Source organism: Cajanus cajan, chromosome 6, assembly GCF_000230855.2.
Source record: "Cajanus cajan strain Asha chromosome 6, NIPB_CcT2T_4, whole genome shotgun sequence".
Classification (NCBI taxonomy): Eukaryota; Viridiplantae; Streptophyta; class Magnoliopsida; order Fabales; family Fabaceae; genus Cajanus; species Cajanus cajan.
In genome coordinates, this window is record NC_138522.1 from 65,128,747 (window position 1) to 65,152,554 (window position 23,808).

At 31.6% G+C, this 23,808-nt stretch overlaps 3 protein-coding genes across 4 annotated transcripts; 2 read left to right on the forward strand and 1 right to left on the reverse strand.

Moving 5' to 3' along the window:
- Positions 1–819: 819 nt before the first annotated feature.
- On the forward strand, positions 820–2,617 carry LOC109797419 (uncharacterized). Its single transcript, XM_020357450.3, has one exon. The coding sequence runs from the start codon at positions 1,147–1,149 to the stop codon at positions 2,323–2,325; it is 1,179 nt and encodes a 392-aa protein (XP_020213039.1). The 5' UTR covers positions 820–1,146; the 3' UTR covers positions 2,326–2,617.
- Positions 2,618–11,791: 9,174 nt separating this feature from the next.
- LOC109796833 (Tetratricopeptide repeat (TPR)-like superfamily protein) lies at positions 11,792–14,298 on the forward strand. Of its 2 annotated transcripts, XM_020356649.3 has the most exons (3): positions 11,792–12,243; positions 12,517–13,689; positions 13,781–14,298. In XM_020356649.3, exons 1-2 carry the CDS (start codon positions 11,851–11,853, stop codon positions 13,639–13,641), a joined length of 1,518 nt encoding a protein of 505 aa, XP_020212238.1. In that variant the 5' UTR covers positions 11,792–11,850; the 3' UTR covers positions 13,642–13,689; positions 13,781–14,298. The 2 variants fall into 2 exon arrangements, with proteins under 2 accessions (XP_020212238.1, XP_020212237.1); XM_020356648.3 differs by having other exon boundaries at positions 11,793–12,243; positions 12,517–14,298.
- Positions 14,299–21,313: 7,015 nt separating this feature from the next.
- LOC109798012 (gibberellin receptor GID1B) lies at positions 21,314–23,486 on the reverse strand. Its single transcript, XM_020358200.3, has 2 exons — positions 23,127–23,486; positions 21,314–22,894 (listed from the first exon to the last, which is right to left on the reverse strand). Exons 1-2 carry the CDS (start codon positions 23,163–23,165, stop codon positions 21,899–21,901), a joined length of 1,035 nt encoding a protein of 344 aa, XP_020213789.1. The 5' UTR covers positions 23,166–23,486; the 3' UTR covers positions 21,314–21,898.
- Positions 23,487–23,808: the final 322 nt, after the last annotated feature.

The window sequence follows — 23,808 nt, forward strand, 5'->3', positions numbered from 1 at the left end:
AAGTAATAACAAAGGGGAAAACGTTTGGTACATAAAAACGAAAAAATAACTTTTTTTTAATGTATTTTTGAAAATACGTATGAATAAAACCCCATAAAACTAAATAAAAAATAAAATAATTACAGTAGTAGTACAATTCACAAAACATCACATTTAATATCAAAATTTAATATACTAGTATTAATTAATGAAATTATTGCAACGTATGTGTATGGTCAGCCTTCATTGACTGAAAGTAATAACCTGCATTGATTAAAAGTCTTGAACCGTGATGAATGATCAGCATTCACCGGTCTTTGAATAAATAAGTAGAAGCGAAATAAGGTAGACATTTATTTTTTTGTACGATAAGGTCTTAGCTATACGGCGAAATACGACAGGTACGTTGAAATGTCACAAGAAGCATGTGAGAGTGTGAGTATGGTGTTGAGCATGAAGCGAAGTGAAGTGAATCCCAGACCAATCTACATCTTACTTTTGAATGCTTAGCTGTCTCTCTTAGACCGTGACCCAACAATCTCACCTTAAACAAACGAGCAACGACTACAATACGAATAAGTAATAATAATATCTGACGTGTCCCATGCACATGTGAAAGAGAAACAAAATGAAACGTGTCAACCGTTTAAGTGGCTTACCAACAACATGGTCAGCAGCGCTTCTGGTACACTTGGAGCCCAGGTAGGATCGGACAACCGTTTAATCCGAAGCTGGAGGTTCCATCCGAAGCAAGAAAGAATGACAAAATTAGCGTGCACTCTGCAATTAAGAATTTATTTTTATAATTTGCCAGCCTTACATAGAAGCTAGCAATTTGTATTATACCTGAAGGCTGAAGGCTGAAGGCGATAGATAGAGATTACTGATTAGAGAGAGAAAGTGTGTGGGTGTTGTTGTGGCAGTCATTGTATTTGCACCTTGTGAGAGAAGCCTAAATGATGAAAAGGCAAAGGCATTGAAGCAACAAAAAAGCAACACAGATTCAGCGAGGAATTCCAATTACTTCTCCTGCAAGCCAGTTTCCGCCATTAAAACGCTCAACAAATTCTCACGAGAAATCTCATCGCATCGACAAAAGCAAAAACCAACCCTTAGCTTCCATTGCTATAAAACCTGATTCTCTCCGATTTTCTTCTCCAACTTCCAATGGACGTCGTTGCTTCCTATTCCTTGCTTTTCATGTGCTTCGTTCAAACCGTACGAGCCATTCTAGACCCCAACGATTTCCTCGCTCTGCAATCCATTCGGAAATCGCTTCACGATGTCCCCGGCTCCAATTTCTTCGCCACCTGGGACTTCACCGCCGACCCCTGCAACTTCGCCGGCGTATACTGCGCCGCCGACAAAGTGGTCGCGCTCAACCTCGGCGACCCCCGCGCCGGTTCCCCCGGTCTAACCGGAAAACTAGACCCTTCCATTTCCAAACTCTCCGCTCTGGCCGACTTCACCGTGGTTCCGGGAAGAATCTACGGTCCACTCCCTCAAACCCTCTCCCAACTAAAAAACCTCCGGTTCCTGGGCGTGAGTCGGAACTTCATCTCCGGTTCGATCCCCTCCGGTTTGGGGAACCTTCGCAAAGTGAGAACCATCGATCTCAGCTACAACCAGCTCAGCGGAACAATCCCTCCCTCCATCGGAGCCATGCCGGAGTTAACCAACCTCATCCTCTGCCACAACCGTCTCTCCGGTTCGGTTCCCTCCTTCGCCTCGGCTCATACCCTAACCCGCCTCGAACTCAAACACAACTCTCTCTCCGGTTCGCTCGGACCGCATTCTCTCCCTCCCTCCCTCCAGTACCTCTCCCTCTCATGGAATCGCCTTAGTGGGCCCGTGGACCGCCTCTTAACCCAACTCACCCGGCTCAACTACCTGGACCTTAGTTTAAACCAGTTCACAGGCCCAATCCCGGCCCAGCTGTTCTCATTCCCTCTCACAAACCTACAACTCGAGAGAAACCAATTCAGCGGCCCGGTCCAACCCGTTAATGAAGTAACGATCGAAACCGTTGATCTGAGCTATAACCGCCTATCGGGTGCGGTGTCGCCCATGCTAGCGAGCGTGCAGAACCTGTACCTGAACAACAACGGCTTCACGGGGCAAGTTCCGGTGACCTTCGTCCAGCGGTTGTTGGCGGCGGGGATTCAGATTCTGTATTTGCAGCACAATTTCTTGACCGGAATCGCCATAAGCCCCACGGCGGAGATTCCGGGAAGCAGTACTCTGTGTTTGCAGTACAATTGCATGGTGCCGCCCGTTCAGACGGCGTGCCCCTTCAATGCCGGCAAGAGGAAAATACGGCCAGCTGAGCAGTGTAACCGCCGCTGACTGCTGTCTCAAACTGAACCCTTTTCAGTTTTATATTTATATATTTGTTGCTATATTCAATTCACCCTTTTAAAAGAATATCATATATACAACAAAATCATATATTATATATGTATTTTATTTCTCTACTTTTTTTTCATCATTTCATTCATTTTTTCATATGAATAAGACGATTGTGAATACTATCATGAGTGTAGTGCAGACCCAGTGGTTAGAGATTGATGTTCCGTGTAATATTACTGATTATTAATGTAATATATTCGTTACAAATAAAAATTGTTGGTCAGTGTCATTTTACGTTGTTTTTATAATAATTGACATCACTTTTTGCACCAATATCTTTGCTTAATAGTCTCACACACACACACAAAAAAAATAAAAAAATCTTGGCTTAATGGGCACTTTCATTCTCTGTCATGAACGATACGTGGGAGAAATAGGTGAAAAAAAAACAAAGAAATAGATATGAATTTGAAATAAATATTATTGTTTGGTTGTCAAGGGAAAGATGAGAAATAAAAGTGGGTCTCGCATGTTTTATTTTCGTTACCATGTACGTGAAAATGCAACAAAATTTGGTTGGTTATGAAACAAAAACGCGATTGACGAACGCCTAGTCCTTGCTCGCAAATTGTCATTTTAATTGATTAAACTTCAAATAATCTATTAAACGAATTGAAGCACCTTATTATCATCGTCACTAAATAGTCCTAAAGTCCACTTTAATCGATCGATTAAAAATTAACAATAATCAATTAAATAAAGTGTCAAAAACTTGTTGATATGAATCAATCTACTAATTTATCATTTTAATCAATTATGCGTGACCGTTAGTGATTTATAGTATCATTGTTATGTTATTGATAAGACTATGTTTGGATTGATGGTAAAGAGTGGGATGAAGGGAGATAACGTGAATGGTAGTTTTCATTCCATTGTTTGGTTTTATATAAATGAAGATGGTAAAACACGAAGGAAGATGAGATCTATTGATCTATTGATCTTTTTTTTTTTTGATAAGCAAAAGAGATTAATATTAAAAGGAGTACAAGGGGTACTCCAACCCGTTACAAGAGATACAGATACAAAATTAGTCTAAAATCTAAAATAGAAACTATAAGAAATACAATGTTGGGTTATTATACCAAGTTGAGTAACTAAAAGAACAAACAGGGATAGAACAATTTATCCACTTCCATGAACGCAATTTAATATTATCCAACACTTCCTTGGCATCTATAGTACCTTGCTGAAAGATAATAACATTTCGATGAAGCCATAGGGACCAAATGACAGAAACCCAGACTACTCGTAATAATTGAGAATGTTTTTCATATATGCCAAGATTCGTCCAATATAAATAATGAGAAATTATAGAATTGGGGAACACCACCGTAACCTCCAACCACTTAGCAACAGCTAACCAAGTATTAAAAGCCATCGGACACATTAGAAAGAGATGAAGAGGATTTTCTACAAACAGAGAGCAAAAAGAACAGAGATTATTTTCCAACTCCACACCACGTACTTGTAACAATGATTTGCACGGGAACGCATTCAATAACACTTGCCAACAAAAGACCAAACACTTGATCGGAGCCTTACATTTCCAAAGTCTTTTTATAACTAGTTGAAAATCCGAAGAGTTTCTGAGTTCTCCACCTACCGATCTTTGTAGCCAAAGGTACGCACTTTTCACCGAGAATACACCGTCCTTGTCATAAATCCATCTCCAATAATCTTGCCTTGACGAGATAACTTGCAAGCCCTTAAGCATATCCAACAAGATACAAGATATTCACACTCCTACCTTCATGGACAAAAGGTTCTCTTCTCCACTTAACCTGCCACACCCATGTAGATCCCTCCCAAGTTCCATTATCTGCCACCACTGACAATGGGTCTAAGGCAAAGGAGAACAACCGAGGAAATACTTCCAACAAGCGCAAACCACCTATCCACTTATCCTCCCAAAATCGGGTCATAGACTATAACATAAAAATTGATCCATTCTATTGATACAACAAAAAATTGTTGGATTAAATATTATTTTTTTTGGATTGGGTTAATAATTATAATCAATTTTTTAATACTATAACATATTATAACACGAATAGGCATTTCCAAGAGTTAACTTCAATACTGTTAAACAAATAAGGTAATTTCTTTCTAGTGTAGTTAAACACACAAAACAAAATAAAAATAAGGATAACATTGTATTGAAAAGTGTTGGTTTATTATGTTCCATTTTTTTATTATTTATTGATGGAATGGAATATTCATTCCATTTTATTACAAATTAATCAAACAATAGAATGACATATTTATATAATCCATTCCATTTTAATCCATTTTACACTATGTTTTGATCTATTTTATTATTCTCTATCTCTAATATAAGCATAGACTAAAGTCGATTAAATTATGACGTTTTTACATTTCTTATTAATCAAATTTACATAATATCTAATTTGATTAAATAAATATGATGACATTAATTAATCTAATTTATAAGGATATAAGTAGAATATACAATATCATATTATTTATTTTTCCTCTCCTTCCATCGAAACCAAACAATTTCATAATATTATTTTTCTTCTTTCTCCCTTTTGTTTTTCTTAAACTAAATAATCTAGAATTTTACTTTATTTTTATTCTATTTCTTCCTCATCTATCTTCCTTCACTCTATTCTTTTCCTCATTACTAAAGAGGTGTATAAGTCATGAAGCCATGACTTTATAATACTATAATAAAAGAAAAATATCAGTAGTTCACATTTTGTTGAGTATTGCTATCCAAAAGAAATAAAAAATAATAATTAATATAATTAGTGATGTAAGAAAATGTTAATAACACATTTTTTTTAACTAAATACCATTGGATATATATCATACATCTTTTAAACTTTTACTTTACATTATAATATAAATTTCACTCGTAATTCTGTAGTTTCAATAAATTTTAAGTAATAGTGAAGGTTCTCTTAGAAAGAGAGTCAGAGAGTGTTACTAATACTACTTGTTGATTTAATGTGATAACGAAAGAAGGATAAAAAATATACATACATATATATAATGGGTGTGACTATTGTGTGTGGGGGAATTAAAAATTAATAGGAGGGGATGACATCCCAATCAAGGTATGGAAAGTCTCCAAACTTAAAAAAGTATTTACATAATTACTTCTATTTACATAATTACTTCTATTTACCTCACCTCACATAGACGAGAGTGTGAGATCACTTGTTCCACTCAACCAACTCTTTAGGTTATATTGTTTAAGTGATGAGATAATTATTACTGTATTATAAATGCAATTATTATGTCTTGATTCACTTTTAGCTTATTGTTGATGTGTTAACTAGTCATTAACTAGATTAAACCACCAAATTAATGACATTTCCTTTGTGTTATTTGAGCTACATAATTCTCGAATTCAACTTTCTGAATGATGCATAAGCATAAAAAATAAAAATAAAAAAAAAACTTTGTGAATTATGCATGAATAAATCCCACTCTTCTCTTAAATATACAGTCATTTAAGCGTCAAAATTATTTTGTCAGAATGTTGCTCCATCCACCAAAATTAATTGTCAACCATTGCAATTCTGGCAACTATAGGGAGAAGTTATTGTGTGTCGTTTTCCACTTACGTTCATCCAAAGTATTCCTACATTGTTTTATTGAACATTATATACACTTATTTATATTTTAATACTTGTATATCTAAAAAATAATAATAATTTAAAATTTAAATTTAAATTAAAAATTATCTCACCATTTTCTTCATTTTTATGATACATCATCCTCCCCTCCCCCATGTAAATCTTTTTAGTGGGTGATAATGAACGTATGCTTTTCTTCTTCTTTTTTTGAAAATTTGGGAATACTTGGCTAGAAGCTGTTATTTTTACCTTCTGTATTTTTTTTAAAATTTGACGTAAAAATACGAAGAAAAAAATATGAGTTCAAAATGGGTGCCCAAACACGCTAAAAGTTTAATGTATATATGTTTGGATTTGCACCAGACCTAATTTATCTTTTATTGTTAGTGTTATGAGTATATTTACATCAAACTTCAGTACATACTCATTGTAAACACTAATGAATCTATAACAAATTTAATTTTTCCACAAGTATGCGCAACCCCCCCCCCCCCCCCCCCCCTTCTCCTCATAAGTTATAAGCATAGGGTTTATTTGATTAATGGAATATGTAATTATGTGAATACTTCAATTTATAAATACTCCATTAACAACTATATATTATTTATTTTTATCTTTCTCATTATCACATCATATTATATATCTATTATATTTGCACTTTTCTATATCTTTATTTTTTTCTCTCTTCTTAATTTCCTTCAAATATCAACTAATATATAGTATCACGCACCATTTTTCTTATGGTGTGTTTGGATGAGGAATTTATATAGGGTAATTCATTTATTTGAAGAAATTCAAATTCTTTGAGGTGAAATGCTTTGTTTGGATGAGGAATTTACAAAGAATTTGAAATCCAAACATTTGTGAAATTCCTTAAAATAGTAGAATTTTAAATTCTCCAAAAAATGGGAGAATTTGAAATTCTTCATATTTGTTTTTCTTATTTCACCTATATATTTTATCTTATCTCTTCATTCTTTTAATTATTGGATATTCAAAAATATTTTTAAAATTGTTAAACATGATCTAATATTGATTTTAAAAATTATTAAATATTATCTAATATTAATTTTTAAAATTATTAAATATTTAAAAATGGATTAATATTTATTTTTATAAAATTTAATTTAAAAATCTTAACATATAAATATATTTTTAAAATCAATTTTTATTATGATGGAATAAAATTATCATATTCAACCTAACAATTTAAAATTTAAAAAATTTGAATTGACTCATCCAAACAAAATATTTCAAGAATGATAGAAATTGAAATCAAAGAAATTCAAATACTAAGAATTTAAAATTCCTTGAATTTGTAAAATTCTTCATCCAAACACACTATTAATGAATAATATATAGTGATTGTAGGGTCCGGTGCAATGGATGGTGAATAAATTAAAAGACATTTGAGGTTTTGGTTTGCATGGTTTGACTCTGATGGGGAACAGCTAACCACGTGTAGGAACAAAAGCAAAACGTTAAGGGAAGGGGGAAAAACCTGTGATATTAGGTGGTGTTTAGATTGGCACTTACTCTTGGACACATGGAAAAAGAGAAAAAAAGGAAGCAGCAGATCCACTACTTCACACAAATGGTGGCTTTTCCTATAGGTAAATTCAATCATTTGTCATATCAGGTTGTTACCTTCTTAGATTCTATTTGCTAAGGTTTTGCTTTTCGTGCGGTGGATGTTTATATCTAACTCAATGTCTTGCCTCTCCCCGGGAGGGGATACATATATATTATTTAATTTCGATCTTTTACCTTCCTCCATTTTGAGCATGTTTGGAAATTCTTTAAGTAGGTGATAATGTAAATAGAGAAAATAACAGTTAATTACTTTTACATTTACATCAATTTTAACGTGATTCTTTTTTAAACATGAATTATGAATGTAGAATCAAATATATAATAAATTTTTTCATTTCTCTTTTTTATGGAGTCAACTCTCTTTGAAAGATAAGATGATATTCTAATAACAACTTCATATTAATGATAAAAATTAGAATATGGCCTTTCATAAAAAAAAAAAACAAATTTCGAATCAATTGTATTAATAATGAAGTTAAATATGTTATAAATGAGGTTAAAGTAAAATTATCGAGATCAATCTTATGATCGGACTAATTAAGTTAAGAATATTTTGGATAGAATTGATAAAAAATTACTTTAACTAGGACTAAGTAGGAGATGTTTTGATTCATGTCATTTTGACTAATTTCGAGATGAAAATGCTTTATGCAAAATCAAGTTGAAAATGTTCTGGTTAAGATTATACTTTTAACGAAATTCAGATAAAACTATTCTAGTCAAAGTTGTGTAAAAATTTTATTTATCAAGATCAAGTTGAAAATACTTTTATCAAGACTATATTAAAGATATATTAATTGACTAGAACCAACTTAAAAATAATTTTGTTAAAAGTTGAGAAAAGTATTTTTAAGAAATAATCATAATTTTTTCATGAAGAATTGGATATCCATTTATTAAAAAAAATGTTATTGGATAGATTATAGAGATTTTATTAAATAGCTCACAAATGGATTGAGTTTTTAATAAATTTTTGATAAAAATAAATTATTTAATAAATTATCTTTAATCCATCCATTATAATCCAATTCAATATTTATTCAATCCACCTATTTTCCAGCTTTACATGAAAAGCACGACTCGCTGTTAAAGAAACATTAGGGTATAATAAAAACGAGTCTCAAAATTTATTCAATTCATCTATTTTCCAACCTTACATGAAAATATCAAGGTATAATAAGTAGTGGAAAATTGTCATAGAAGATAGATTATGAGAGGCGACTAATAGGCGAACTGATTTGACTGTTTTATATAATTATATAGATAGATATAGATGTATAGATTATAGATCATGTCTATGCAAATAATTATAACGAGTCGTACAAATTCATCTAACCTGACATTTCTTTCTAAATAAATTTATGAAAGATGAAAAATGAGAAATTGATTAAAATATATTGATTTAAAATTGATATATGCATGCTAAAATATTGGGTGACCGACCGTTGTAACTACAAAAAGACAAAGCCTATTGTGCTGAAGGCCCAGGCTTTTTACTGTTCATGGTACTGCTTGTAGTCGATTTGCACGACATTACCTTCATTCTCTGTATACAATTATTTACATTTTACAATCATTTTTTGTTTGTGACTTTTCAGACCAATATCTTTCATCTTTGTCTCAATTATCAGTTTATCACTTACTGGACAACAGGCGCCAGGACTTTTTGGTGTGTCAGTATATGCTTGTGTTTGTGGCTAATGTAGAAATCTTCTCATAATGTCACAAAAAATTCCGATTCAAAGAGGAAAATACAAGATTTATTATGCAAAGATCCACCTTGGTTTGGTAAATTATGGAACTCATAATGGCCTTAGCATAAGTTGGTGTAGTAGTTAAGTATTTGCATGTAATTCCATGCATAGCTCCCACAACCAGGATTGCGGGAATGAAGGGAAAGTTTTGTTAAAGTCATTAGAGCACCTCCAAGTTGGACAGTGCTTACCCAGTTTCTTATTTATAAGCACCGTTTCTAACAAAGAATGTCTATTGGAGTAGGCTTACGTGGCATAAGAAGGAAAAAAATTTTTAGCTCCGTGTCTTGCAGAAACAACGGTGCTTGCCTGCTTCTGTTGTACTTTCTGCTTTCTTTTTCTTTACTTTCCTTTGTATATAAATTATTATAATAATGCGAGGTGTCAAAAAGTGTAGTATAAGTTGTAGAAAAGTTGGAGTCCTTATAAGCAATTCTCGTTGAAGCAAAAATTATAAAAATATAATATGAGTTGCTTATAAATGACGTGGCATAGTAGGACCTATTTAAAGTGGTTGGGAGTTGCTTATAAGCAACTCCTATTGTAGATGCTCTTACATTTGTCATTGGAAACCATTGCATTCAGAAATTATTGAAATGTCTTAATCCCATAATAAATATCTCTAGCGCGTTTATTTACCCCCACAGCAAATAATCATCCTCTTACATATATCTGTTTAATCAAAATATATCAAATTTCATCTCTGAAAAACATGGGAATTAGAATAATTAACAGTGTTAGAAGCTATATAAGAAAGAACATACCTGGTTTGTAACATTACCATGGAAATGAAATAACGCTAATTTTCACGGCTATGAATAAGTGGTGCAATATTCTCAAGGTGTTTTTCCCATTAGAATCCATGCTAGATTTGCTTTAGGCAAAGCTGATCCTAGACAGACCTAAAACAATATGATATATTAGAATGTTTCCTCTTCACTAAAAAACAAGGTATGAAGGACAAAATTACTCTAATTGCCTTGTCAGACTACATATAAGAGTATTCTGCAGTAGGTAATGAATAGATGATAACCAAAGCCAAGAACTCAAACATTGATCTCAACTGATATACCAACTCAATTTCTCTATTTTATAAACCTTGATATATTGACATGCGATGACCCCCTAAAGATACCATTAACTCCCATATGCTACTAGCAGATGAAAACAGAGAGACACATGTTTCGTTTTTGTTTACCATTTGATTAATTTAATCAGCAAGGGACCATTTACAGGAAAATATCTGCTCAAAAGACGAAAACAACAATTAATAAGCCGATGAAAACCCACCCTCATCCTGAATAATAGATTCTCGATCCGCTACTATACATGAATTTATACCATTCAAACTATAAGAATATATATATATTTTTAATATAAATATATATCATAATTATTCTCTATAATTTTTCATAATATCAATACAAAATGATTTTCTCATTTTCAATATCAGCAAAAAAAACCACTTTTAGATGTATAAATAATTGGATAATCATTCAATCATTAGAGTTGATAGTGACATTTTATATACTAGATAAGGTTTTTTTTGTGTACAAATCCCTCGTTATTTAAAATAAAAGTATATATTTGCATAAAAAATAAACATTTAATTAAAATGATATACTTTATTATATTAAGTAAATGACATAATTTTAACAATTTTTAAAAGGTGTATAACATTTTTCATTTAATTTATTCATATGTTATTGTTTACAATTGATTTAATGTTATTGTCGATCTCATATTAAATTTTACATGGATTAATGTTCTTTATTTGTATACTAACTATTAATTTTAACTAGTATGCATTGTATAAGATCAATATTTATTTGTACATATTGTAATTATAATTAGAAATATTTTTTAATTTATAAAAATATTATAATTAAATTTTAAAATAAATAATTAGTCTTATATATAAATTATATTTTGAATTTATAAAAAATAATTCAAGTTTTTACAAGGTTATACTTAAATTGAACTGGGGGAAATTAAGACAAACAATTATATATGTAGATAAGACGAATGAAAGATACTATAAAAAAAAAAGTGTGTATTAAATACATCTCCCAAAGAGATAAAAAAAAATGTTGATTAAAAGTCTCTAATCTCAAGAGGGTGAGAAGAATGAGATTTACTCTACAAGTGAGGGATTCTAATTTATAGATATGTATAAATTTCTTTATAATTTGAGTTTTTGCTTGTGTTTTTTTTTATCTTGTTGGAAAAGTAAATATTTTAAGTGTACACATTATGATAGAACTTGATCGATTTAAAAAACTAAGAGAACTAAAATTACATTTAATCTAAACTGCACATATTTAAAATACAATTAAAGCTAAGTAATGAAATCATTTTGAAGCTCCACATTCCCATGACATTTGCCAAACGGGTATGGCCCAAGAAAGCCCAAAGATGAAGGAGGCCTGGCCTGCATGCATAGTAGTGCGTCACTGCGTATGGGTTTTTCATCTCCGTAAAACCCTAGAAAAAAAAATCGAGCAGAGACAATGAAGCCAGTGTGGAGATTCTCTTCAGACGCAAAACGAGCTCAGTTGTTGCTCTTCCAATTCCATTTCTATGGATTCTCAAACCCCAAAACCATTCCCTCCTTCACCAGCGTGCCATATCGTGGGTTCACGCGCAAGTTCTGCACCGAGTCAAACAATGTCTCTGACCTTATTCCCTTGTTCACTGCAAAAGCTTGCACTACAGCCAGAGAGCGTCTCATCAACAAGGTCAGGATTCTGAAGAACGAGCTGCTTCGCGAATCCTCCGAGGCTGGTAGGGTTCACAGCATTTTGGACGAGTATTCTGACACTTTGAATCTCCGTTACGCCAGTGGATCTGTGTTTATCGAGCTCATGAATCAGTTGGATTCAAAGCCTTCCGTCGCACTCCAGGTTTAATTTTTATAACTCAATTGAAAGCCGGCTTTTGGGTTTTGGCTTATTGCTTCGTAATTGCATAATAAAAAAAATGGAAATGCATTTTTAAATTGGACTTTATTTTTTAGTTTTCGTGTATGCACAGGATCTTGAAAATGGTGCTATTTTGGTTTGGTACGGTTATTAGTGGTTCACTGGTTTTAATGGTTTGGATTTGGATATTTTTCCTGGTGTACTAAATCAGAGTTTGTGAAATTTGAAAGTAACTTTTTGTTGGTAAACATTCAGGTGTTTAATTGGAGAAGAAAGAAATCTAGTGTTGAAAACCCTATGGATGCGTACGAGTACTCGAAGGGTATAAAAGCTGCAGGTAGATCTGCGAATATTGAATTTGCTGTTATGCTATTTAAGGAGGCTGCCATCAAAGGCATCAAGAAGACCATCACTTACAATGCACTAATGAGTGTTTTTATGGTCAATGGTCTTGCTGATTGGTGCCAGTCCTTGTTTTGTGATTTGAAGAGGGATCCGACTTGTGATCCTTCTATTGCCACGTACAATATTCTTATATCTGTTTTTGGTGGCTTGATGCTGGTTGATCACATGGAGGCAACATTCCGCGAGATACAAAAGTTGGACCTCGCCATGAACATCTACACTTATAATTATTTAATTGCTGGATATCTCACGGCTTGGATGTGGGATGATATGGAAAAGGTGTTTCAAATGTTGATGTCAGGCCCTGTTGAGCCTAACATGAAAACCTACATGCTAATGCTTCGTGGGTATGCAAATTCAGGTAATTTGGATAAGATGGAAGAGATGTATTCCCTTGTAAGTGATCATGTAAATGAAAATGGATTTAAATTAATAAGTTGTATGATATGTGCCTATAGTAAAAGTTCTGAAGTAGATAGACTAGAGAAGATAGAGGCATTGATGAAGTTTATTCCAAAAGAAGATTACAGGCCATGGTTAAATGTTTTGTTGATTAAACTCTATGCCAAGGAAGACTGTTTAGAGAAAATGGAGAATGCAATAAATGAGGCATTTCAGCATGGAACCTCCATAACAACCAACAGTATTATGAGATGCATAATTGCAACTTATTTTCGGTGCAATGCAGTAGAAAAGCTAGAAAGTTTTGTTAGACGTGCTGAAATCTCTGGGTGGGTAATCTGTCGTTCCTTATATCATTGTAAGCTGGTCATGTATGGGTCACAGGGGCCCTTAATTGCAATGCATAATGTCCTTCAGGAGATGGAAAATGTCAAGCTTGATTGCACAAAGAAAACGCTATGGATAATGTACAAAGCTTACATGAGCCGTGGCCAGGGTTCCATGGTTTTAAAAACATTGGGACAAATGTTCAAGCATGGTTATGAAGTTCCCTTGGGTGCATTTCCATCATAAAATATATTGCCTGAGCTGCAGATGATGTTTCAAATGACGTTGTTGATTGTAAGTCTACATGTCCAACTGAAAAGTTCTAACCAGCTCGTAGACACAGATGTTTTATCCACTTGAAAAGATTTTAAACTCCTTGTTTCAGGTTCTACCATTCAAGTTGTATCTGAACACTTTCAGAGTTTGCCTGTGCCCTTGAGAAGCTGAGTTGCAAAACCAAAATGGTGAACTTTTTCTGCAATAAGAATAAATTGACATAAGCAATTTTGTTCAAGAAAAAAAAAATACACGAGTTAACATGATGAAATAGTTAAAATGCCAGTATAAAAAATAAATGGCAGTCAATGATGTTTGATTTAGTGGGTCAAGTATGGAATTTTCCCCCTCATCTTTGCATTGACTCCACTAACCTTAATGCTGACCTCTTTGAATCATACTCTGTTTGGGAAAGAGAACATAGTAGACTTCGATGTTAGGAAAATACTGAAATTGCTCCAGAGACAAGTTGATTCCTGTAGCTTTCTACCCTGATTGTATAATTTACATTTTGTGCAGTACTCTCAATACACATGATTCATATGCCTAATTTTGGATAAGCGACATTGAAAAAAGAAGTTCTACTGAAGAATTGTATATTGCATGCTCTTTCAGCCTTTTGCATTATGCTTATATTGCTAATCCACATTTCATGATTGAATCCCTATTCCCTCTGGATCTATAAAACGGACTAATATCTTGAATTAACATCGTGGTTTTCCTTTTTGATAGGCAAAGAACATAGTGTTGATTGAATTAAAAGGCATGAATTGGATTTCTGCTGCCACTTTACAGAAAACGTAAATTAGAATAAGTTTTCTTGTACTTTGTGTACATGCTTGTTGAATTATGTTTGAAAAAAAAAAAAAAAAAAAAAAAGGTGTCATCGCTCATTGTTTGAGCATGAAGAAATTGTCATTTCCTCGTGTATGATAAGATATTTTTATCATGCATAAAAGACACTAGAATATCTCTTTTATTGCTCATTTGCGTTATTGTTGGCTGCTTAAAATCATATTCAAGACTAAAGCATTATGGTTTATTATCGCACACTCATCTGGATAGTACTAGACAGTAAGCAGCTATATGAAAACTTCTTTTCTTTTGTATATTTATCACTGTAGATAATTCTTTTGAACTTCTCTCAATTTTCAGTGTTATCAGTTGCAATAATTTTTATTGCTTTCTGTTACTTATTCTTGATCAATTGAATTTTTATAAGTTTTGCTTTGTGAATATTTATTTTGCATAGGCTTTAAGTTAGTCGTATATCTTGTGACATATTTAGAGTGCGTTCCATCAACTTAGTAGTGATTTTTTTTATCTCCGCATGATGGGTGTGTTTCTATAGACCATTAATAGGTTCTTTAATATTACTTCCGCCCCTTTGTATAAGATTCTTTTCATAGATGAAAAGTCGATCGAATGTTATTTTGCAATTAAGTCATTTATACGAAGGCCTTAAAGTCCTTGGTTGGTGGTAAGCATTTTATTTTCTTCTATTTATACTAGATTTTTGTTTATTTTTTTGATGAAGAAAATTTTGCTTATGCATATTATAGCAACTAGTGGTTTTTTTTTCGTTCTACTTGATACTCTAACTTGTAAGCTAATCTTATAAAATAAATGAAATGACGTGAAACATAAATTCAGTTTTTTATAGTAACTTAATAGCAAGACATTGTAATTAAAAAAGAGCAAGCGTTGATTCCTGTGTTAGAAAAAAGTTACATGTATAATATTTTGGATAAATTATTCTAGTTATATTTATGCTATTTTCTTAAGGATGCCTTTTAGATAACATTGTATTGGGTTTTAATTATAAGCAGTAAATTATATTTTTTTTTTCTAATTATAAATAACACTCATCTATGGTATATATAAAGAAAAAATTTGGATAAAAATATTTTAATAATTAATAATTGTTATTAGATTTTTATAATAAAATAAAATAAATTGTTACCGAAAATAATTAGAAAACAAATATTATAAAATAAAATACTAATATCTTTATTAGGTTTTTGTAATATTATAAAACAAATTACTAGTGAAAATAAAAAAAAAAATGAATATATCAAACTAAAAGGAAAAAATTTAGATAAAAATATTTTAGTAATTACTAATCATTACTAGATTTTTTTTTAATATTATAAAATAATTTGTTACTGAAAATAATTATAAATAAATAAATATTTGTTTTTCCTTCCTTCTAATAATTCTGTCCAATAAAAAATTGTAATTACAATAACGAACAAACATAACATTTTATATGAGCGAAATAAATATAATTTATGGCAACATAATTTTCTCCATAATCAAATACCGAAGTCCACAAGGAAAAGAGAGTTTCACAATACCTAAATATATTATTGTTTTAGGTTATTATATTTATTTGCATACTTGACCTTCTAATTTTAACTCAAATTTTTAACATTTTGAATTTTATTTTATATTTTCATTAGTTTTTTACATTTTATAATCTAAAATGTGTATATGTATGAAAAAATCTACCTAATTTTATTAATTATGAAATAAACTAATTTGTAAAAAAGTTAATAATATATAAAATTTATGTCTAACACATCTTGCATCGAGATATTAAATTATATATTAATATACTTTTTAAAAAAATCATTAAATTATAATAAAATCTTATTTTATCAAGTTTTTTTTTATAAGCTTATACATATTAAGAGACAAATATATTATTTGAAGAGAAAAATAAATTTGTTTCTGTTCAGTATTTTGTAAATATTTGAATTGTTAAAGAAAATAAACCATTCAAATAAAAAATATTAAAAAAATTAATGATTCAATTTTAAGCTTGTAATTATATATTATAAACAATTGATTAAATTCTAATATAATAGTTATTACGTAACTATTTGAAATATATTTAAATAAATTTTGTTTTTAGTTAGTATTTATTATTATATAATTATGTTTAACTACTTATTTGTTTATTAAAATATTAAGTTATCATCTTAGGTTTTAAAATCAACGTTAAGGATCAAAATAGTTTTATATTTTAAAAAGATGAAAATCAAAAGAAAAATATTTTACAAGACTAAATCAAAATTTACTTATTTTGCAAGGACAAAAAATATATTATAAAGGCTAAAAATAATGTTTAGAAAGTTTAAAAAAATGAAAAATAAAGAAAAAATATTCAAAAACCAAAATTAAAATTCACTTATTTTATAAAGATTAAAAATATATTTAAAAATTAAATATATTATTATTCAAGTACATTATCTACAAATACAGTTACTAGTTATTCTTAAAGTTACTATGGGTTAAGTTTCTTTTATAATTTTTTATTTATTGTTAACTTCAATTTTTTATGCATTTACTTATAATTAGCATTAAATATAACATTTACTTAAAAGTAAAGTTTATATTTTAAATAAAACTTAAATTTATAGTAGAATTAATTAATAGTAATTATATTAATTATTTTTCTTGATCTTAATGATTTGTCTAATGTTATAATTAATTAATTAATTAGGATCGGAGATCATAATATTTAAATTTTATGAAAGTATTATGTTATTTGGAATGTTTCAATTAATTAAATAACTATTATTCTATAAAAATAAAATAAAAAGTCTTATAAAGTTATTAATACATGAAAAGGTGAATTAAAAATAGGATCAGAATCATTTAAATATATATTAATGAAACATAATAATTGTCATTTAGTAAAATAAATAAGGGTACATTAAGATGAGAGAGAAAAAATAACAATGAGTATGAAAGTGCCAATCCTATCTCTATGGGAAGGGATGAGATTTATATATAATTTTCTTCTGCGAAATGAGGAACAGAATGAATTTACTATTTCATAATTTTATTTTGTAGCAAACATGTGAACGCTAATAGAATGATATAAAAAGCAAGAAACATGAATGCAATGCAAGGATCATTAAATTTTCATCCCTCCTTTACGTTGTTGATAATTTAATTACATCAGAAAACTGTATATAATTATCTTTTTATTCCTGGGGAAAAGAAAGCGAATAGTTAGGTGTAGAATTATTTTTATTTCCATCATTTTCTTTTTCCAAAGATTCATTCTCATCAATTAGATAACATCTTAATATACACAATTAGTCCACCCTCCCAAATGTCTATTACAGGGAAAAGAAAGTGAGGAAGATAGTTTCAACTGAAGCCTATGGATTAGTCGATTAGATTAGTGTTATATTATTGGTATTTGGTGACAGCTGACCTTAATTACTCAAAGCCCATGAGCAGTATTATATTCAGAATATTTTGTTTTATCATTGTCGTCCAAAGCTCATTAATAAATATTTAGGAAGTTCGTGTCACATTTCCAAGGTATAACCCTAACTATAACCTTTTTTTTAATAAGAATTGTTTTGAAAATGTATTGAGGAGATCCTATATTTTTAAGTTGTTCAAAGGATAACCCTAGTTAGTAGCTATAGCATTTTTAAATAAGAATTGTTATAGCACTATAATATTGACCCTAACTTAGGAGGTGGATGTCCATCTATAGAACACAATATTTGAAATGATCAAAATCGTCTCCACTCTCCACTTGTCAATTGCAAGCGATTCGGATCCCATCTTAGAAATATAGAAAATTACTATTGACTTTGGAGAATGAAAGAGAAAAGTCTTCAACAAATTTTTATTTAAATGAATTGGGTCTTGACACTTAATCACATATAATTAGATTTTAATTTCTTCATTGAGATGAGAATCTTACTTTTTAAAGTCATTTTGGCAAATCAAAGTTGAGCATAATCGATGGAAATATATTTTTTTATTATTTTACAAATCTTGTTCACATCAATCTTCAATTATGACTTTTAGAAAGATTATCAAAGAAATAAAAAAAAAAGGTCTGTTAAAGTTATTTATGATAAAAGATTTACACTTAAATATATTTTTAATCAATATAAAATAAGTGAATTTTAATTTTATTTTATAAAAAAAATTATTTAATTTTTCAGTCCTTCAAAATCAAAAATTATTATTTTGTGTTTCACTAGTTTCTAACACCTGGCTAAATACTTATATATTAAATAAAAGAGGTCAAGTGATTATTCTCAGTGACACCTACTAATATTATATAATATTGATAGATCAAAATAGAGGTGTATGTAGTAAGGATTGAATTAGGTTTGTATCTGTTACCTGACTCAATAAAAATTCAATAGGTCAGGTTAAATTAAATTTCTATATTTTTATTGTGAAATCCAATCCAATATAAATAGGTTGGATTGAGTTCGGTCAACATGTATAATTAATTTTTTTTTGTTGTAAAAATTTAAAATTTTAAAAATAAATTTAAATTATGTGATATCTTGTTACAAATGCAATATTATCAACACATAAAGCAAATAATGATATAAATTAAATTCAAAAATAAATTTATTGATTTGCTATATTGTTATTAACCCAAACAGTCTAAATTAATACAAAATAAATATGATGTATTGCTACAATATTATGAATCCAAACATCAAACACTAGTATAACCTTACACTAACTTATAAATTAATTTTAATATTAATATTAAATAATAATAATAACAATAATAGTAATAATAATAATAATATTATTATTATTATTATTATTGTTATTATTATTATTATTATTATGTTCGATCAGGTTGGGTCATGGATAAAAAACACATAACAAGTCATATAATATTGGATTTTGATCGGGTTTGATCAAGTATGACTCAGTCCTCAAATAATCTTAATTGAGCTTATTGGATTGATTTTTAGCAGTTTGTGTTCGCGTATTACTTATACCCGTCTACATCCCTACACCCATATTAGCGCTTTCATATTTTAAAGGAATGAAAATTTTACAATGACCAAAAATAATTATTTCAAATTTTAATGAATGAAAAGAATTATAGAAACTAAAATTAAAACTCTTTCATTTCATAAAGACTAAAATAGATTTATTTACCTTTGATATTTGCAAAATTAATTTTAGACTTAATTAATTTTATTCGAGTTGGATTTATTCTCAATTTAACAACTATTTTTTTCCTTTTAAAAACAATTATTTTTTTAAGAAAAAATAATTTTCTTTATCATATATAAAAATATATAGAGATATATTCCTTTGATTTCCATTTTTTCTAGACATTTATATCTTTTTATTATATATATTTTTTTTTTGCACCAACATATCTCTTAATAATAAAATAGAAAAAAAAAATTGTTTACTCTTAACTAACTATACATATCTCATTTGATTTAATGTTGTAACTTGTAACTTCTATTATTTTTATATTAATTTTAAACAAAATTTATAGAGATACAAAATTGGACACTGATGACACACCTGAATAGAAGATCCATGGAAATGTTGTGAACACGCAAACTACAAGCAATGAATAGTTTTTATATTGTAGTATTAAAAAGCAAGGTACCGAACAAACAAATGAAGTTTTTTGTCCGTAATCTCCAATAAAGAAAACTCATTTGTTGACAATGACTCCTCCCATTGTCGCATTTGGGAATATTTTCAAGACATAAACAGCTAATTTACTAAGGACAGATCACAATAAGACATGAAATAAGCAAGATAATCTGCACAAGAAGGGGTGAAAATCAACCCTAAATTCTATATTTCTCTCTCTTTCTGTTTACATATTTATATGATGCAAGAAAGTCCATAAAAGACAGAGTTCAATGTCCTTGTCCAAGCTTAGCTGTTCCCTACCACTTAGTGAGCATTAAACACTTTAAAGCAATCCCAACAGGTTTAATTTTTTAATTTGGACTTTTGGGGTTCCCAAAAGTGGTCCCCTAAGAATACATCCAAAAATGCCAACCACTAGAAAAATGGGTTCCCCCCGTCAAAACAATGCCAAATTCCCGTTTTTGCTGTTTTCCCAAACGCCAAACAGGACCTCATATAACAGGCAATATGGAGATGACAAGAATTAATCAGACTGATGTTGAAAGATAAAGAAATTTAATGATTCTAACTCCTGCCAATCATTCTTCGCGTGAAAGCTTTTCTTGTCCTTTTGGTTCATGGGGTTAGCCTTAGGATTAAATAACAAAATAACACTCCTCAACCCAATTACATTCTTTCTGCCAAACACATCATTAACCAAAACTCTCTTTTCCCCCTTCACAATTCGCATCAACTTTTCGTTTTCCAGACGAATCATATTTTTCGAACGTAACTAGAATAGAATGCAAAGAGGGAATATGTCAAATGCTTCATCTTTTTTCACCAATGGGGCACTAGTACTACCTTTTACCTCTATTATACTGTTGCTTATGATTCAGATGCTAAAGATGGTGAGCCTACTTTATATTTTGGAAGGTCCGAAGGAACAGCAAAAATTAAAACAAGGCCTTTTATAACAGACAAAATTCAAAAGGCTCAACTTTACTTTTCTAGTCAAATTAATTTGTGTCGCACTGTCATAGGCTTACTCCACTTCTTTTTCCATTTGTTCGTCCTTTCAATTCTTTTGGGGGCCTTAACATTCCTTCAATCAGGAAACATGCATCTTAGAACCCAATCCAATCAATCAAACAACACTATTTGTGACACGAAAATTTCAAACTGCTCAATTGGAACCATAGCAGGATTCAACAGATACGAGCACAACATTGGAGGAGGAGAATCCAACTAAAATGCAAACCCAAGCATCCAAGACATTTATATAACATAGGTATACATATTTAACATACAAATTCATAACAGGTTGGGATGTTCTCCACTTCACATTGATTCAGTAATTAGTACTACAACAGGAAAACATTCACTTAATCAAACAAAGTGATCAACCAATCCTCATCTTCTATCTCCCCTCCTGCTATATCGAGCTCAAAACGTTAAAAAGGGGGGGTAAAGCGTTGTATACGGTGGCTCCACCAAACCCCCCAAATGAACCGAGTTCTGGTACTGCCGAAGCTGGTGCTGCTGCTAGTTGCTACCTTCCAAAAGACAAACAGAGGGAACAGGAAGCAGCAGTCCCCAGGTTACAGAACTCTCAAATTGACCACCATAGATGTTATGACAATAATATATGTAATGCTACACAATTTTATAACTACACACCCTCACTACAAAGTAAAGACAAAATACAAAAGTGGAAAAAAAAAAGAAAAAAAAAGAAAAGAAAGAGAAGCCAAGTAAAATGTCAAGCTTTTAGTTATGTATGCCTCGTGTAAGTAAGGTAAGGTTAAGTAGTGGTAGTAGTACTAATGGTATATTAATAGTTAGAGTTGACGAAGTTGTTGATTTCCTTCATGAGGCAATAGAAATGATCATTATTTGGCAAGAAGTAGAAGCCAATAGTGGCATCCTTGAGGTAAAGAAGTTTGACCTGGTGGCCAGAATCCTCAAGACCTTTTGCATATGCCAATTGCCAGTCTTGTAGCAGATCCAAACCAGCGACACAAACAAGACTTTTGGGGAAACTGAGTCCCCTAATGCTCTTCCCTCTTGGTCCAAAGGGGTTGCAAGCAGGGTGGTCTCTATCCTCTCCCTCAGGCAGAAAAGCCCTCCAATACCAATCACGATCCTGCAGCCTCACGAAGTATTTCCCATCTAATCTCAACTCAGACTCGGTTCTCTTCTCCCCACCAAACAAAGGGTGAAGAAGAATATTCCCCAACACCTCAATTTCCTCCTCAGCAGCCATCGCTGCCACATGATGCACAATGTTCCCACCAGAACTGTCCCCTGCCAAGTACACATGAACCTTGGACTCACTCCCACTCTGCAGCCATGTCCTTGACTTGACCCACTTCAATGCCGCCCAGCCGTCGTCGTAGGCGCAAGGATACCGATGCTCCGGCGAACGGCGGTAGTTCACCGAGACCACAGCAGCCTTGCAGATGCTCACAAGGCGGCGGCAGAAGGTATCATAGATAGCACTGTTTGCGGAGGAATGTGAGAAGCTTCCCCCATGAAAGAATATAATCACAGGCACTATCTCCGTAGTGCTCAAGGGCCTCTCGAGGTCTTTCATACCCCACTGAGTCTCTCTCCCAGAGGCCGGTAAGTACACACGGTTCACCAACCCCGTGTTCCTATCCACATGATCGAAAGAAAACACCCCGTTCACAGGAATTGCATTCGCGGGAACCTTCCTGTCCAGAAACTCAGCCAACTCACGATTGAACGTTCCATCCTCACGCCTCAGTAGATTGTAAGACAACTTGAAATTCGAGATAAGCACCCATGTATTCAGCGGCACAACACTCTACAAAACAAATATTCAATACATTAATTAGAACCATTGTTATCCTACCCTCAAGAGGGACAAAACAAAAGCATAGAATCAATTGTTCCATTGAAAAAAAATCAGATGAGGGAATAGGTTAGTATTAACGAAAACCCCTCAAGTGGTTGCAATTGAAGTTAAAGGGCGTAAATTTAAAAATAAAAAAAGAGGTTTTTAAGTTGGGAGATGAAAGTACGAAAAGAGAGGTTACCCTAGATTCATTGAGATTGAGTTGGTTACTGCCAGCCATGTCTGGTTGTCTCGTCTAAAGCGAAGGGGGGGGGGGGGGGGGGGGGAACCCACAGAAAGGGCCTAAGAAGCAGGAACAGTGATCCCCTTGTTGTGCGCCCTCATAATAAGAGCGATCAGAAGAGAAGGGCGCGTACGTACCTTCCCTCGTACGTACGTATGTAACTATGTACGTGTGGTGTGTGTGTGTGTGTGTCTCTCTGAGGTTGGTGGTTCTTGCACTCGCAACGCAACACTCTTAATCGATTGCTAGAGAGAGAGGTTAGGATAAGAAGGTGCAGAAGAAAGAGAGTCAAACGCAAAAGAACGACGGGAATGGACGGAGACCAGAGACACGACAAAGCGGGCGGCCGAATTAAACTGTTACCATGGGACCCACCTTTTTCCTATTTACTTTCCCATTTCTTTTTTTTATTTTGGATTTCCTCCCACATATCCATTTTCCTTTTCCTCTTTTGTCTTTTTCCCCTTCTCTCTTCAGTCTTCACAACTCCGTTTCACCCTCCTTTACAATATGCCCTTTTTTTTATCATAAGCCACTTTTTTTAAAAAATATTAAGTCAAAATGCAACTATAATTAATAAAAATAGCATATAAATAAAAATTATATTTTCTTTTAAAAGTAAGTAAACAACGAAATAGAG